At 37.9% G+C, this 17,876-nt stretch overlaps 1 protein-coding gene across 1 annotated transcript in view; it reads left to right on the top strand.

The window, feature by feature from the left end:
* TSPAN12 (tetraspanin 12) overlaps positions 1-17,616 on the top strand; it is a 37,424-nt gene extending 19,808 nt beyond the window's left edge. The window contains exons 5-8 of the mRNA XM_018067954.3: positions 1,435-1,509; positions 6,228-6,335; positions 9,910-10,053; positions 16,060-17,616. Coding sequence (XP_017923443.2) covers positions 1,435-1,509; positions 6,228-6,335; positions 9,910-10,053; positions 16,060-16,356 — 624 coding nt within the window. The 3' untranslated portion in view covers positions 16,357-17,616. The remainder of the gene's footprint in view (positions 1-1,434; positions 1,510-6,227; positions 6,336-9,909; positions 10,054-16,059) is intronic.
* The last annotated feature ends 260 nt before the right edge of the window (positions 17,617-17,876 follow it).

Raw genomic sequence — 17,876 nt, 5'->3', positions numbered from 1 at the left:
TGTTGATTTGTAAGGAAATGCAATGTGTTGTTCAGCTATAATGACTATAAAGATGCAATGTAATATGGTGAAGACTAGTAAAACAGAAATTCTCTTTTCAACACCATGTATATTGGACAGATCTTTGTAGGGGGAGCGTATGAGTACAGGTTTCTCCTGAAACTTAACATGAGTCTTTTTCATGTACTTTTTTTCTGTGTGCGCGTACAAACCTAATTTAGGGAGTTATATTTGATCAGGAAGTAGAAATTAAGGCAAGACACTGTTCAGTAGCTGCCAAGGTATCTGCGAGTTACTCAGTTCCAAACTGGGTGAATGAAAAAGGTGCTATGTAGATGACTGTTAAATGCTATTGTAAATAATACATCTTATTGACCCTGTAATAGAAAAAAGAAATCACCTACTATGAGTACATGTTTTTTGTCTTTTGTATTCATTCTAAATAGATTCCAGAATGACATTACTAAATAAAGGCCATTCGGCATGTGTCCTACTGTGGAATTATATATTTATTCTATTCTATTTTATATTGTGATGGTGTTTCTTTGATTTCCAAATGAAATTAAAATCCATGAAGACTGTAACTTTTAAGTCCTGCGTAATGAGAACAAGTAGGAGCTCAGTCCATTGACATGGAAGAAAGTTTGGAGTCAACAATGAATGGGACTATACTTCTGCTTTAAATGAAAGATAAATGGGCTACTTTTAATGGAGAACACCAGTTAAAGCAGTCTTAATGTCCATGGAGATTTATCCTGCAGTTCAGAAGGGGTTTGTTGATACTATACAGAAGACAATCCTGCTCTTTTAACTTACAGCAACAGGTTTTTCTTAAATGTCATTACTTCATTTTTACTTGTAGTCGCTATTTTTAAATAGTTCAAGGGTTAGACTTTGTAATAGAAAAGGTACTTCAGTCAATCTAAATAAATATTTGTACAGTTAGACCTGACCTCAAATACCCAGATCACTTTGATCAAAACATAGTTTTCAAGAACCATGTTTGTTTCTGTGTTGTCAATTTTTTTTTTCTCTTTTGACTATTAGCATGATTTACATATGTTTCTTTAATGGAACTGAAAAAAAGAGATTTCTTTTATACATGAATGAGGGGAAAAAGATTTGTCCTCTTTGCAGCAGTTTTAGCATAATGTGTCAGGATAGCCTTGTACTCTTGGGCAACAAGGAAATTCATTGATTTGTCCATTGTAATGTTCATATGCTTCATGTTAGTAAGAAATATCAGAAAGTTTACCACATGAATCTTTCATATTTTGTTTACAAAAATGTATTTCGGTTTCCATGTCTTCAGTCATGTGAAATGTTAATAATGTTTTGAGATGTTATTTAATATTGTTAAGGGTTTTTTTTAATTTGAAAACTTTTATATTTCAAAGAATATAAAGATAACTAAGACCGTTCTGTTTTCTTCAGTACTTTGGAAGCTTACTTGTAATATTCTGTGTTGAACTGGCCTGTGGTGTTTGGACCTACGAGCAGGAAATAACGGTGAGTCAGAAAAGGAGGCTGCATTTTTTTTCAGCAAAAGAAAAAGATTTCCATTAGCTAGCTGTTTCCTAATTGCTCTAGTGTTTATCTCTGTTCATTACTCTGACAGTCTAATTTCAAGTGACTACCTTTTTTTTAAACAGATAATTCTTCTGGGAAAGCTTGTCTGTCTGGAAGGTCCTATCTTGGTTTCTGCTTACCCCCTCTGTATTTGAGAGCCAAATCCTGCAGCGCCTACCTGACTTAAGGACTTAATTTTTTGTTAATTCTTGCTTAGACAGGTTTTCATTGAAGTCATTGAAACTTTTGGGGTTAAATATGAGCTTCAGGCTTAAATAAGGCTTTTGAGAGAGCAGATGTGAGAATTTGAAGGTTTTTTTGCCCCAAAAGTTCTCCATGTTTAAAGAGTGTACTACATTGTAAAGAAATAATGTACTCTTTCAATAGAGGACTTACTGTCTGCCAAAATGTACACACTGCCTCCACAAGCTGTAAATGCCAGTTTTAAGCAAAACATGTCTTGACTATAAAACACTCTTCTGTAAACTTGTGAAGAGATTTTATCTCTATCTAGCTTTTATAGCTGCACCAACCTTTAATTTTCAAACTGAGGACTTGTAACCATCATGTAAGAAAATGGATAAGCATTGAACACTGAAATTAAACTGAAATGTTACTCTGCTGGCTGCTATATCTTTGCATCTTGTACTCAGTCTGGTACATTTTTATGAATAGAGGGACAAATATTTTCTCTTAACTGCCAAGATATGCCCAATATAATGGTCTTTCCAACAGTGAATAGCAATTACATTGCGGTAAGATTGGAGGGAGCTTTCTTGATATTTGCACAGTACGTGGAGCAATGGAATTTCTGGCAGATTTGAAGTCTGAAGTTACGTGGCAGCACTTTGCATCAGAATTCATTCCCTTGTGGTACAGCTTCCAGATGGGTGTTACAGTATAATAGCAATTAAGGCTATCCCTTTGCTTTAAATGTCAGCTTGTGCTGATGCATTTTAAAATTGGAAATACAGACAAGAGGCATTCTTCATCCTATGGGCACAGCTGCCCTCTGGGGGGATTTTGCCAAGATGACTGTCATAACTAACATCCGTCTTTCCACAGAAATCTTGTCAGTGGAAAGTACCTGAAACAACATAGCCTTCAGAGCAGTGGAACATGCTTTCTCCAGCCTTCCCTATTCAGTTTGAGAACCTGAAGTTATGGTGTATTTTAGTCTGACCCCCAAGCTTTCGATTACATGCTATGCTACTGAAACCCAAACCTAGGACAGTTTGATGAAAGCTGGCATAAGCCTCATATATGTTAAGGCACTAGTAATGCTGTTTCCCTCCAGAAGAAAACACTGTCCTTGCATCCCTTTGCTAAAGTAAGCAGTGCTGAATTCCATGCCACCATCATCTGCAGTGGGTCACAGCGAACCCAGATACTCTTTTTTTGCTTTTCTTTTTCTTTTTTCTTCTCTCCCTGTATATATATGTTTTTTCTTTCCTCATCCCCTGAAATACTGGGTTGTGTTGAGGTTTTGTTGTTGTTGTTTTGCTGTTGTTGTTTTTTTTTTTATTTTCTCTTTTTATCTGATTTCTCACTATTATTCTCTTGGTCCTAACAATACTGCTTTTTGTGTGATAAGGTGGGGTACAGCTGGGTTTCTTGCTGCTAAGACCCATAGGGAATGTGGCAGTCTGGAAGAGCACAGTTGTTTTTCAGTGGTTCTTTCATACCTGTGCAGGTCACTTCCCTAGAGCATGCTTCCACCTACTCTACTTGATAAAGATAAGAAGACTCCCTCTTATACCCATAAGGGTGACTTGATGTCATGTTTTTTTCAGTGTAGCATGAAATCACATGGGCCCCTGGTGGGTTTCAGAGAATCAGTTGGCATTAGTGTAGGTGGATGGGTGATGTTGTCAGAAATGTCACTGAGGCATAACCGCCTCTGCTGTTTCCGTATGGGCTCTCCTTGGAGTGTGGACAAGTTGCTCTAAGAGTCCTTGCATAAACAATTTTCCTTCCAGCTCATGATAGCTCTCAGCATGAAGTGGGGCCTCATGACTAATTTATTCCACCCACAAGATTGAAAAGCCAGTGTGGGTTCTTGGCTTACTTAGGAATTGATCAAGCCTTGATAATCATTAGAAGAATGAGTGAGTAGATTTCAATGGCAGACCGAACTTTACAAATTTATGTTAAAATCAAACCAGCATCTCTAGTTTTTGTGTTTCTACACACTACAGAAGAGCACTGGTGTATAGTCAAACAAATGCATCTCAGGCATCTAATATTGTGCACCACTGTGTATATGAGCTGATAGGAAGCTGTTTAGTAGATACATCAATGTCCTTAGCTCACATAATCGCAGAATATCACAGAATATGCTGAGTTGGAAGGGACTCACAAGGATCATTGAGTCCAGCTCTTAGCCCTGCACAGGACTCTCCCCAAGTATCATACCATGTGCCTGAGAGTATCATCCAAATACTTCTTGAACTCTGTCAGGCTTGGTGCTGTGACCACTTCTCTGGGGAGCCTGTTCCAGCACCCAGTCACCCTCTGGGGAAAGAACCTTTTTCTAATATCCAACCGAAACCTCCCCTGACACAACTTCAGACCATTCCCTTGGGTCCTGTCACTGGTGACCTCAGAGAAGAGATCTGTGCCTGCCCCTCCTCTTCCCCTCACAAAGAAGTTGTAACTGCAATAAGGTCTCCTCTTCAGTCTCCTCCAAGCTGAACAGACCAAGTGACCTCAGTGGCTCCTCATATGGCTTCATCCTTGGAGCAGTCAGACACACAGATTGCAAAATCGCTCCTTACCTCCAGAATTCAAATTGCCTTTCTACAGTGGGGTTTAGATTGTTTTGCCTTGCTTTTAATTTCCTTCTCTTACTTCTTTAGCATTTTTTCCACCTTTCTTTTTTTCCCCATTGATTTCCTAAAGAAGTTGGATGCCTCGTGTTGCAGGCATAACCTTGGACTGTGTTCAACTCAAACAATAAAAACTAATAAAAAAATATTCTAGCAAATATGAGCTTAATTGCAGCAATATCAAATTACTGAAGAAAGCAGAGTGCTAGCTTACAATGCAGAAGAAAGAGAAATGCATTGAATACAAACCAAATTGTTTTATTATAGTGACCAGTGTAAATGTTTGTGATAGAAAGATTCTGTGATACTGTTTTAAAGTATTTTTAGTACTCTACTGCTAACATATTTTTCATGTGGACCATTGTGAGTTCAACACTTTATCACTTAAGGGAGAAAAATCTGCTAAATGAAAGGCATGTTAAGTTTCTGGGACATTATTAGTGTATTAATGATACGAAGCTTTACTAGGGCATCAGAAATAGTAGCATAACTTAATAGCAGTAATGAAACATTATCACATGTTCTTATTTGTCTTATGGGTTCAGGCAGGCAGTGATTGTCCCTATGTTTTTGTAGAGCATAGAGCACAATGAAGACCAGGCTTCTTGGGAAATACTGTGATCAGGCTTTTTTATTAGATAACATTTGTTGCTACTTGCAGAATGCTTTTACTGTTTGCTCCAAATTGAACAGGATAGCAAAGTCACAACTGCTAGAGGAGCTGGGCTCCCCTGCCATCCAAGCGACAGCTGATATTGTGATTTTGATTTCTTTCACCATGACTGTTAAGGCTAATGGAAACAAGGCAAAACTCAGCATGAGTGATATGTGTGCCTAGGAGGGCAATGCAGTCTTCAGCAACTTGTTTTGTTTTGGCACACTGAAATTTGTGCAGCTGAACGGAAGTGAGGTTCTAATCTTGATTCTGAAATGCATTGCATGCCTGGTGCCATAGCACTTGCTTCTGTTGTTTGTAACGAATTGCTGACGTGTCATATTCGGACAATGGAGAGCACCAGCACCTCACTTCTGAGTAGTCAAATTTGAAAGAAAAATACTTCAAGAATCCTTGAAGTATTTATTTGTAAATTTCAAGATTTACAAGACTGAGTGTGTATGAAGAAAAAAGACCACAGAGCCTTGTCTGCATTTCCTTGTTTCTGTTCTTGAGTAAGATACTGAAACAGAGCACGTTAAGGATACCTGCATACAGGACTCCAGACCAAGCCAGAAAATCATTGAAAAAACTCTTAGGGTAGAATTCCTTGCAATTAATTTTATATATGTAGAAGTTAGACATTTAGATCTAAGTTTGTCACCTTAGACAGTGAAGTGGATTTGAGACTTCAAGGCAGTGGTGCATCTGCTCTGTATAAATTACTTATCTTGAGATCAATTGCCCTGTTCAGCTGCCTGTATCTTTCTCTTGACTAAGAAGACACCAGGGAGATACCTAAACTGGGGCAGACAAATGCTATCCCTGATGACTTGGATGGGACTCAGTTCAAGTTTCATACCAGGAAAAAAATGTGGTAATGGTATAACCAAATTGTACCCAACTATCCCTGAATCTCTCCGAAATGTAACTCCTTTTTCAGTGTAGATTAATTTGTAAGCAAAGGAAACAAATAACTTTTCCCTGATATTTTAAGAAAAGCTTGTGAAGTATTAGAATCATAAAAATTGCAACACTTGTTTTCCTGTTTTATTTGTATACAGCGTTATGTTGGTCATTGCACTGGAAAGATCACAAAATAGATGGAATTTGTGGATTTGGAACCACAAGATTATTGATCCATTGTGTGAATCATTTATCTTTCCTTGCTCCAGGTTCCAGTGCAGTGGTCTGATATGATCACACTGAAAGCCAGGATGACCAATTATGGCCTACCTAGGTACCAGTGGCTGACCCATGCTTGGAATTTCTTCCAGAGGGAGGTAAGATGACAGTAATTCATGAACTGAAGTAATACATGCTCAGTAAGTGTTACTTATCTGCTAAAGGAAGAGGTTTGGTTTTAAGTGAAAAGTTAATTTCATATGAAACACTGTGTAGTGATGGTATCTTTTAACATCACTTGATATCCAGTTCTTTAGTTTTTATATGCCCTAAAGATGCTTAAACACCAAAAGAAAAATGTCACTAAATTCAGTTAAATTGCTAACACTCTCTGCTCCTTTACCAGCAAGGTTAGGACATCAACACCTTTTAGGATTACTGTAGCATTTTAGGATACGACATATATAAAATTAAAAATCTGCAAATTAAGTAAAATGAATGTGTGGTTTTAATATTAAACTGTGCTCTCCTTCCTGTAGGCTCTGTTAGTTTCTTTTCATCAAGCTGTCATGGTTAAGATATGTGTTTAGCTGGAAAGGAGTGGAAAAGGAAGTTTTCATAAAGATGCCTACACTGTCTATTTGGTTGAGGTTTGTGAAAATGATCAGGGTTTTTATTTCTTTTTACTGGGGGGGGTCAGAAACAAACCAAAAAGCTTCCTTGTGTATTCACAGCTTTGCCCTCTACCCTACTAAAATTCAGAACTTTTTTTAAAGAATGAAGTATTATGTTACAGAAACATGAAATCGCCCAAGGTAAAACCCATTAACTCCAAATATAACTCACATGCAGGAAGAGAACTCCTTAAATGCCTGTCATTGTGCTGCTCTTGTTGAAATGTTGAAATCTATCAATGTTGCACAGATTTCCTGTTTATTTAAGCATTTCCTGGCAGCACTTGATTCGTCTGTATTTATACTAAAACCTGAAAGAAAGAGGTTAAACGCCAGCATACCCCCACCCTGTTCTCTGCTCTGGCCATTCAAGTGCTCTGTGAAACTGAGTAATTCTTCATGTGCAGGTAGAGTGTTGATATCTGTTCTGTACCTGAGATAATATAATCAAATGGTCTCAATCAATTTTCCTTGAATAGAGCTGGTACTGTATCTTGGTTGAAATGCATAGATTGGATAAATTAAAAACTATGTCTTATCCTCATAGTTGTTGTGGTGTCATCATAATGGCTGGTTATAATATGAATATTAGTAACAAAATTTCAACTATGCCATAACTTTTCTAGGGTAGAAAAACTTTGTTTTAGAAGTTAGATTTTCTATATTCCATCTCTGACCAGATGAATGATTTGGGGAAAGTTTGAAGTGAACATTTGAGAAACCTCTTTTACAGATTCTACTTAATTAATGGACTCTTCTTGATATTGTGTCCACTCATAACTCAGATGCTGTATTTATGAGCCTGGCATGTGCTTTATTCCTGAATGAGCACTTTGCTTGTGGCCCTTCTTCAGTCAGCTAAATTGTGATTACAGTTCTGTTACCAAAGATTCAACCCTGATCAACTTGGTTTTCTCTCTTCTGTGTCTTTTAACATCTGAGACAGATGGGAAATGTGTTTTCCCTCAACCCTCTTGGTGGTCTAATACCAGACTTGTGACTATGCTAAGGAAGATGGTAAGGGTCAACTGAAGTCAGGAAAGAAGAGCTGGGTGGGGGAAGAAAAGATTTGAGAGTAAGAAAAGAAAGTTTAATGACATGGTCTTTGCAATTACAGTGAGGGGCCAAAGCTTGAGCTTTCCTTAAAGTCCTGTGTTGGAACTAACGAACTAATAAAAACAGAGACTTTAAAGTTGTGGTAAAGAAGGAAGAAGTGAGATTTTTAAGAGGACTGGTAAGGTCAAGGGCACAGTGGGTGCCAGCAGTCTGGGCACTGATCTGCTTGATTGTGACCAAGGAGTGGTGTGGAATACAGGACTCTGGCTCTGAAGTGGGTAAGGAGGGGGGCAAATATGTTCCCAAGCCCATGGATCAAAGGAACCAGAGGATGACTTACACTCAGGCTGGTACTGGAGGGCATTCAGAAAAAAAAAAGGCGTCTTGTTTCTGCAGCAATACTTCTTTTCAGTCATGTCAAGTCTGCATCCAATTCCAAACCAAATCTAATGTAGCTGCTTTATCCCTTTTCTATATGAAAGTGGTAGACTGGTCATTTGGCTTTAAATCTCTGGGTGTGCTTTGCAGAGGAGAAGACAGTTTGTTAGTCCTGCTGGTTGGTTTTTATAGCCAATTACGACTGATCTGCTTTGCAACCAGACTTCTTACTTTTATGGTTGATTCTGTTGGAGTATTTGCTTTAGTGTGATACCCTTTCCTGTTATTTTCTGTTTTCCTTTTAGCATTTGCAATTTCTATACCTTTTTGCTCACACTTTAATCTATTTTTTTCCTTTTTTTTTTTTTTCTGTTTTAAGACCCCAGCTCATCAAAGGGGTTTTACATCATAAAGATACAGAGTCCCAAAACCTGTCTGATGGATTTATTAAAAGGGCCTTAGGTTCATTTATACCTTCAGGTCACGCGTGGGAAAAACACAGCAATGTTTTCAGGAGGTCAAAATAACACACTTTTACTGGCAAACTTTGGAAAATAAGGGAACTTGGCAAAAGTTTAAAGAACGCATTCAGTCAGAAAGCATTTCACAAAGCATTGACTTAGCAAATTCCAACCCATCCAGGTTTAACTTACCCAAATATCAAGAAAAGTGGATTAGAAGTAAAGAAAAAGAGAGAGATAAAGAATTATACCTATTGCCTTAGGGCCACGGTAGCACCAACTACTACAAATCCAAGGGCAATAGGGCTGTGACCACGTGGAGGCCTCATGGTGTTGGTTTTATTTGCTCTGGACTCCTGTGACCACCCACCCCCTCCCCAACCCCAAGTGGGACTTCCGGTGTGCCAGCCATTTGGGATCTGGGTTAGGGGCCCCTGGGGGTGCAGTGTGGGATGTGTGACAATGGCAAATGGCCATTCTGGGGCTGGATTAGGGGCTCCAGGGGGTGTGGTGTGGGGCAGTGCTCCCCATGTGCCAGTGACTGACAGCTACACCAAAGGCATTCAAGGAGGCAGGGTTTTGAGGCAGAGCACCATCCCACCTTGGCAGAACTTGATCTGCCCCCTCACCCACACACTGAGTTGTTTCAAGGCATTGCTTTTGGTTTCTCACATCTGTATTCAGGTAAATCTGTGCTTTTTCTGGTTTTCAACAGATGTGTCCATAGTTGTATCCTTGCAGGAATAGTCCTCACTAGTAAGACCTTTCCGTACTATTTCTTTCAACCACTGGTATACTTGTCCATTGGTCACCATTTTGGCATGAAATTACCATGAGTTAGTTCCTTGTAGTAAGGATAGGAGAATTCCAGGACAGGACAATTTCTGTGAATAATCCTTTGAGGAAGCAATTGGGATTTAATGGACAGAGCCATTCCATTGACTATTTCTGAGGTATTCATTGGTCACTACCTTGAAATTTTCATGTTGCTTTTATGTAAAAGTACAACAAAACAATATACATAGAAGATCTTGTAGATACTTTTAGTTCTATGTACATATTTTAGAAGTTGGTGTTAGGAATTTATTTAGCTTTTTTGGTGACCTAGTTTCATGAAGAAGTAACATCATTATTGCTGATCTTGGCTAATCCTTCCTTTGCAGTTTAAATGTTGTGGCGTGGTGTACTTCACAGACTGGCTGGAAATGACAGAGTTGGACTGGCCACCTGACTCCTGTTGTGTCAGAGAGTTCCCAGGATGCTCTAAGCAGGCACATCATGAGGATCTCAGTGACCTTTATCAGGAGGTAGGAAGAAAAGTATTAATATTTCAGAAGGCTTTATGCATTCTTCCTGATACAGTAATTTTCTGAATTTGTAGTGCAACAGAGTAATTTGTTTGTAGAGTAGTTGTGTTTATGGAAAGTGTTTATTGTGTTTATGTTTATTATTAATGCTGAAGGAAGGACAGATGGACCTACCCACCCTTGCCTGGGAGTGAGATAAGTTAATGGCAATGCAGTTAACGTCTGAGATGTGCTTAAACATTGAGGTATTTATTTTATATCGGTTAGGTTGGAGTTCAAATTTGCTTTAATCCAAAAGTTAAAAATTAATTGTGATGTAACGTCCAGGCTCCAACCCATTAAACTAATGTAGGGTAAGTGTAAGAGTACTCTAGTGAAATATATAGTGAAGGAAGCTATTGAGAATTTCTTAGGAAGATGAGAGCGCTCTTGATAAAAGGTCTTATGCCAGGAGGCAGGTAATTCAGTTGTACTCTGAGCATGCATAGAAACTTGTGGAAATGTTCTTTTTCTCTACTGCCTTACAGTATGATTATTTAAAAAGAATTACAAAAAAAGCACCTTAAAACCAGGAGAGGACCTATTTAAACTCAAAGGAGGTGATCATGGTAGCAAGTCATTACTGTTCTTAGAGTGAAAATTATAAAAAAAGATAAATACGCTCTCTACTAAAACTCAGTTCTCACATAAATATTGTCCAAAGTCATGTTTTTCTGAAGACTGGTTTGCTTACTACCATTTTTTAGTGCTAACAGACCTCTGAAGACTTTTAATTGTGCATTCAGTAATAGCAGAATGACCAATAGTGCAGATAGTCCAACAGCAACAAAAGGCATGTCTCAATCAGGTAGTTATGAGGATCTGACAAGAGATGCATTCTTCATTTGATTGCTTTTAGAGTAATATAGGGTGCATAGGAAGGAGGATGGACATGAGAAGTGTGCTTTCAGGTGCTGAAGCATGAACATTTCTCCAGTGGATGGTGTAGCTTTGCATTGTGGAAGAGTACCTAAAGAACAGTTTTATTTTGTCCCATTTTTTTACGCTGTTCAAGACCCTTTCTTACAAGAATCGGTTGCATGGCTTTTGTTCAGGAGCTGTGGAGCAATACCTCTGAAGCAGGGGAGATTGGCTATATAAACAAACCAAAATGATTATTAGCTATTGCCAGAAACCAAACAAGTTTTGGGGAAATGAATTTGTATGGTATTGACTCTGTGAAGAGAAGTTGTATCATCTATTCTGGACTTTCCGACATCCATCCTAGGAGGTGATGTGCTTCCATTAGGAAGAGCTACCGAAAGGCAGGTGCCTCAGAAGGCCAGTCTTTGCTAGGGAACCTTAAAGACAGCGGTGGAGGCTATTTTCTTTCCACCAGCTATTTGTAGAACCTCTCTTGCCTTCTGGCAAGGCTCACACCACTGACAGCACTGGTTACTCTTTAGAGGTGTCAGTCTCTGAATAGGAAAACCATTCAGGCTTCTTCTGGGGCCTGTGTGACAGGGAGAGTTCAGAAGGATGCTGAAACTGAAACCATATGCCTTTGAAAACTCAACGAAACCAATATTTATTACCAAGAGGTGGCCAACAAAACGAAAAAACCCAAGAGAGAAGAAGGAAGAGAAAAATAAGCCCTCAGTACAACTCCCCCAGTCACCCAGGTTGCTTATGAAGTTATCTTACCGACCCAGAATGCCTAGAATTACCCATAGCAAAAGCTGCATTCTCGGAGAGTCAGCAGGCTCACAAGATAGCGGGCGTCCCTGCAAAAGGCAATGTTGTCCTTTGATGTGAAGCTTGCCTACTTCCAGCATGAGCTGTCTGCTTTTTATACAATTAATTGGTGATGTCTACCTGGGCAGGTGTGGTCAGCACCGCCCAGCTAGAGGCCTTCAGTCCCTCCCAACGTTATGTAAGTGGTGCCCCTTCTGCACATGCTTGTGTGCTTTGGAATTCCCCACGCGCTTGCGTGCTATACTTCAGGGGATCTTTTCTAAATGAGTCTGGGGGCGTGCTTCATCACCCTCCTCTTCACTTTCTCCTTCGAGTGCCCTTGAAAGGCCGTCAACCAATAGAGAGGTACCAATTAAGTATAGTTTATACAAGATGCTCCTTTCAAGGACAAAGTTCTGGTTTATCAGTGCTTGTTTTCTCATAACTTGACAGAAAAAGAATAAACTCTCACAGGTAGCTGGACCAACCACAGACCAAAAAATAGCAGCATCTAATTGAGCATGAATACAGCCTGCCAGTAGTATTCTTGAAGAAGAAAAAATTGTGGCTCACTCTTCAGTGATGGTTGTTTTTTGTAATACCATTGCCACTGTTAATACCACACAGACCAAGTCTGTTACAGAGAGCCCTCAAGAAGTGTAAACATATTGAAACTGTAGAACATTCATTTGCCCCATGCATCTTTCGTACTTATGTGAAAAGGCAGGAGTATGTAAGCAGTGTCACTCAATGAAAAACTGCTTTTTGAGCACAGGAAGCTCAGAAATTTCTGAGAGGTACTAGTCACTGGAGTGTCAAGTGTGCAAGGTTTTCTTGTGTCATATCTTCTGCTAACATTTCATGCCCACAGCCATATTCCAGGAAAGTGGTTCTCTGAACACTTCATATGTTCAAATTCTTTTGGTTCTCCTTGGAGAAAGTTAATAGCCAAAGATAATTATTATGTAGGACATAAGGGCTGTGTTAAGACCTACTTGATAAAAAGAAAGGCTAAGTGGCTTTTTTTCTAAAAGAAACCTGAAGGGTACATTTATGGTTGTTCCGCCCCTGCTGTACCAGAGAGCATTTTGGGTGGATTCGGTACTTGGCAAAAATTTATTTTTTGGTTCTCTACGGCAGAACCCATTCCAAAAAGGGACAGGCTGTATTCTGTTGTACCAGCCACAAAAATACTTCATTTCTCTTAGAGATATGTACAGGATTTGCTTGGCAAAACATTTCTTTCCATGTTGCTTGCCTGTGGGTTGTCTCACAGACTCTTGCAGTATACTTGCTAATAAGTTTATCAGTATCATACAAAACTTCCAAGGCTAATCTGCCTAAATTCTGCTTTGGAGAGCTGAAGGAAAAAAAGCGTTTTTAGAAACTGATTCAAAACAAACTTGCGTAGTCTGGTGGTTTGAGAGGGAGCCTGATAAGATTAGCCTTGCTAGCCTAAAATTGGCTTATGTAAATGCTTGGCAGGTCCATTCTGGTACTTCAGAAAAATTCTTTGTAGTACTTCAGAAAACCGAAGTTTGGTTTGTCTGGGATTGATAAATATTTTTTGTTGTAACTGTGCTGTAATTTTTTGCTGGAAACTCAGAGCTTTTTGTAGTCTAAGTTGGAATCCTTCACAGTTTAATTTTTGCAGAAAGAAAGGTGACATAGTTCTGCTTGAGAGTATTTTTGGCAGGAATCATATTTTTCCCTGTGTGATTTTAAAAGCTGTTTTTCAAATGCACTAGTCTCCTTGGATTGCTTTTATTCTGATGAGCTTCACCGTTGGTGCAGTTCATGGAACAGACTGATCTTAGAGCATGACTGTGAGGGAAGTGTGAAGATGACAGTCTGTTGTGGTCTGAGCCCATCTTGAGGTGGGGAACTGCAGCCTAGATAAAATGATTGGTAGGAGTTGATATCTTCAAAAACATCAAACTTGCATGTTCAATATTTTCTTTTGTTTTCTAGCATAATTTTGAGTACTCAAAATTTGTTTTAGTTAAATTAATTTTGTTTTAATTTTGGTTTTGTTTTAATTTTTAATATTAAAATTTGTTTTCAATAAATAAAAATATAATTGTGAGTATACTCAAAATCTGAGTATACAGAAGATTTGTTGATTATGTTGAGGGCTTATCTTTTCTGCTCTGAGAAGTGCCTTATTTAAGTTAAAGTTCTTATTCTGTGATGTTGCAGTAAATCAGAAATACACTCTTTTTTCCCACTTTAAAACTGAAAGTATAAAATGGCTTTAATCCTTAGCTCTGTAGGAATGTGAAGCTAATTCTTCTGAATGATTGCTGCAAAGTTTTGTACTATATTTGACTTGGCAACAAAAGCTCCCCATTTAGTGACAAACTTTTACTTTTGCCAAAGAAAGTATATTTTTATACTGTTTAACTGCAGGCTACCAACTATGAAAGTGTCACATAAGCAGAAATAAAATACGTGAATGTGAAGATAACAGGGCTGGCAGGGTGTTTCTCAGTTTTGAAACTGGTTTTGAATTTGTATGAGATCAGAACTGTAAGAACATCATTAAATGGAGGGAAACAGTCTATCTAGATTGGGCATAATTTGTCTCAGTTATGTGTCTGTACTGCAGGAGATGTAGGTATTAATGTTATCACTCTCTGTTAATGGATGTTTTCTCCAGGCAACAAATGATCTGAGTTTGAATATTGCTGTGGTGGAGCATTTTTAAATTGTGACCTGCATGTACCTTCATTCCTTTAAGTTATCAAAAGTACTAAAATGCAGCTGATTTCTCTGTAACTAAAAACAAATTTGAAAAATAGTATAGCTACAACTGTCTTCTAAGTGAAGAAAAGAAGATGCCAACATGACAGTTTTTGTTCCCCCTCAAGTTCAATTACATTGCTTTTGCTACAATGTGTTTTTTTTCTTTTGAAATTTCAAAGAATGCACATTTGCTCTTTCTTCTGTGTCTGTTTAGGAAATGACATAGTGAAATGAGGAAAGACATTGAGATCCTTTAATTTACTCTGGTACAGTTATCATATAGTACATTAATTTTCTTCAGATCCTAAATGAAAGTCTGTTGAATGCAGTGTGAATTTTGTGTATGTGGCAAAAATTGGACCTTTTGTTAAGTACATTCAGGGCTGCAGCATTTGAAATTGTTGTCTCTGGGGAATTCCAGCATGATTGAAAAGTGCTGTTTATCATGTCCTGTCTTCAAATTCCATTGCTTTGATCAATTGCTTTCCTTTCTTAAGAAAAAACATAAGAAATATGTGATAAGAATTATAAATGCAAAAAATAACATTCTAAAGACAGTGCCCATTTTGATGGGTTCCTGATGTCTGCTTCTGGGACCAATGCCTCGTGGTATTACTTCATCCAGTTTGCTACTCTGAATTTTCCATCAGTGTCTGTGTTCCTTTGATTTTTTTTTTCTTTTGTGCTGTGAAACCCTGCAAAGTTTAGAATATAGAATAAGCATCATTCAGAGTAGCAAAGGGACCTCCTTTCAAGGTTTTATTCTCTCTAGGACTGGGCATCGCCCTTACTGAGCAACGAGCATTTTAACTTGTGCTTGCAGCTGTTATTCAGTAGTTCCCAGAGTCACTGTCTCTTTGTGGATCCTTGCTGCCCTGTGAGGGCTCGGGAGCTTTCCTGAAGCCTTGTGTGGTAATTAGTTGGCTTTAATTAGTGAGGAAATTGTACAGCATGAATTGATGGTTTGGAAAGAGCTTAATTTCCATTTCTGTGCAACATCAACTTAAGATGTGTTAATGTAGTTTTCATCAGACTTTTTCTGATTTGGTTATTCGGGTCTGTAGATCTTTCCTAGAGTACTGTTTCAGTTTTGGATATAATAAAGGTGATATTTGTAGAAACAACCTAAAGAGTTTAAAATAATTGACAACCTTGAGGATCTTCAATTTAAGGAGAGAAACAAGATGATAAAGAGAATTTTAATTGCTTTTAAACAAAACCTAAACAAAACCAGCTGAGTTTCTTTAAAAATCATTGAGTTGATACGAACTCAGATCAACTTTGAGTGATTTCTGAATTGAAGAGCAGCACAGATCTCTTGCAGCTTGTTACATGCAGTAAAGTCTCTTTGCGTGAGAAAACTTAAGGATGGCATAATGGAAGCACTTCAAAAGTAGGCAAAATAACTTTCAAAGTATTGTTTGAAGGAAGTGAGGGATAAATTTTTGGGAACCAGAAAATCCAGCACTGAGTAGGATGAGCTAAACCTTGGGAACTGCAAACCAAGTAATATTGACTGGGTTTTTTTAATCTATTTTTGTTTTCTAGGGATGCGGTAAAAAAATGTACACTTTTTTGAGAGGGACGAAGCAATTGCAAGTGCTGAGATTTCTAGGCATCTCTATTGGAGTTACGCAGATCCTGGCTATGATCCTCACCATTACTTTGCTGTGGGCTCTGTACTATGACAGAAGGGATCCTAGGACAGATCAGATCATGGCCCTGAAAAGTGATACCTCGCAGGAGCTTCTGAAACCAAGCCTGACCAGGATCTTTGAACATACATCCATGGCAAACAGCTTTAATACACACTTTGAAATGGAAGAGCTAGAGGTGATGCAATGAGTCTGAGAAGTCACAGAGGGTTTTAATTGTTTTGTTGTGTTTTTATTCTGTTCCGTCAAATATGCCAAATATACTGGTTGTCTTATGTGTCAAAAACCAGCTAATGAGTGGAAGTGAAGGAGACAAGAAAGAAAAGCCTGTTGTCAACTTCTTAGCCATGTCTGCAACCATGAAACAGAGTTGATTTTGTGTACTTGTTTTTTAAAAGGCACTCATTGAGTTGGGCATAATAATATTTTACTTACTGTCACAATCTCTGTGATGTATAAAACACTGATTCATTCACAAGTAGACAGAACCTCTAAGGAAACGTCGTGGGAAAGGAAGAGAAATACTCATCTTGTGAAGAAACAACGTGCTTTGGACAGACAAAATGTGACTTCGGTTGAAATGGACTTTTAAATTTTAATAAGCCATCTGGAAAATGTCTTAATCAGGGATCTGTGTATGTATAATTGTGTGTTTTCGTGTGTGCATGAAAAGCAGAACTAGAATTCAAGTTAATACTTGGATTAAAAAATTTGCAAGATTTGTAAAAAGGGCGAGATTTTCTTTTTTCTAACAAACGCTTTATCTTAGCTTTTGTTGTTAAAGATGTTAAAAAATTTCTATTTTTATCTAACATAACTGTTTATTTTTTATTTTTAAATGTATTACACAGGGATTCAAAACAAAACTATAACTCTGGACAACAGACTTTAATTTTCTGGAGAATTCGTCCTTGACAGTTTGTTCTATGGACTGTTTCTTAGTGAAAAGGAAGAAAACCTTAAACGTTCTTTCCAAAATGGGAATCAGTATAGGAGTAGCACATTTTTAGAGATAAATCTTTTCTCCTATCTGTGATTCCCCTGAAGCTAGAAACAAAAGACTGAAAGAAAAATGCTTACACTTCTGGATGCTATTGCAATAATTCTAAAAGTATATGAGGAGAATTTATACTTTGGCGACTTCTTCATTGAGAGCTCTCTGGTGGCTTAAAATGCCAACTGGAAATAGCATTAAAATATATTTATTGAGGTGGGAAAAGTGCATTTTACTGTATTTTTATGAACAGTGTTTATTTCATAAGATTATTTTTACAATTGGCCACGCTCCTGAAATATATATTTGTTCCACTGAGTACAGTAGTTTGTGGCAAATGGAGTTTTTACATAATATTACGTTAAAAAAAAAAATCTTTCATTTGTTTTGGAATTTGTAAAAGAAAAAAAAGTAAAGTGTGATTTGGTAGACAATAAAATTACTTTTCTCTTAAATTCCTTAATGGCTTTTTTGTTTTTATGTCGTGGAGTGGGAATACTTTGAGTGGGCATTGTGAGGGTCCTCCTGCTAGTGTGAGTTAATTTAAAATGTCTTTACCCTTTCCAGAGAAACTACATTGTAAGTTTCATTTTCTTTTTTTTTTATTGTCTCTGAGAAAGCTTCTTAAGGGCTTGTGAAATTAAGGTCTTCAGTTATGTGGGCTGTTGTTTGCTTTTTAGTAGTCTGCATGTGGGTGTAATCATTTCAAGGGTAGT

Source organism: Manacus vitellinus, unplaced genomic scaffold (assembly GCF_001715985.3).
Source record: "Manacus vitellinus isolate BGI_N305 unplaced genomic scaffold, ASM171598v3 scaffold_13_pilon, whole genome shotgun sequence".
Lineage (NCBI taxonomy): Eukaryota > Metazoa > Chordata > Aves > Passeriformes > Pipridae > Manacus > Manacus vitellinus.
Note: the sequence above shows the minus strand (reverse complement) of the source record. Positions and strands in the feature narration are given on the sequence as shown.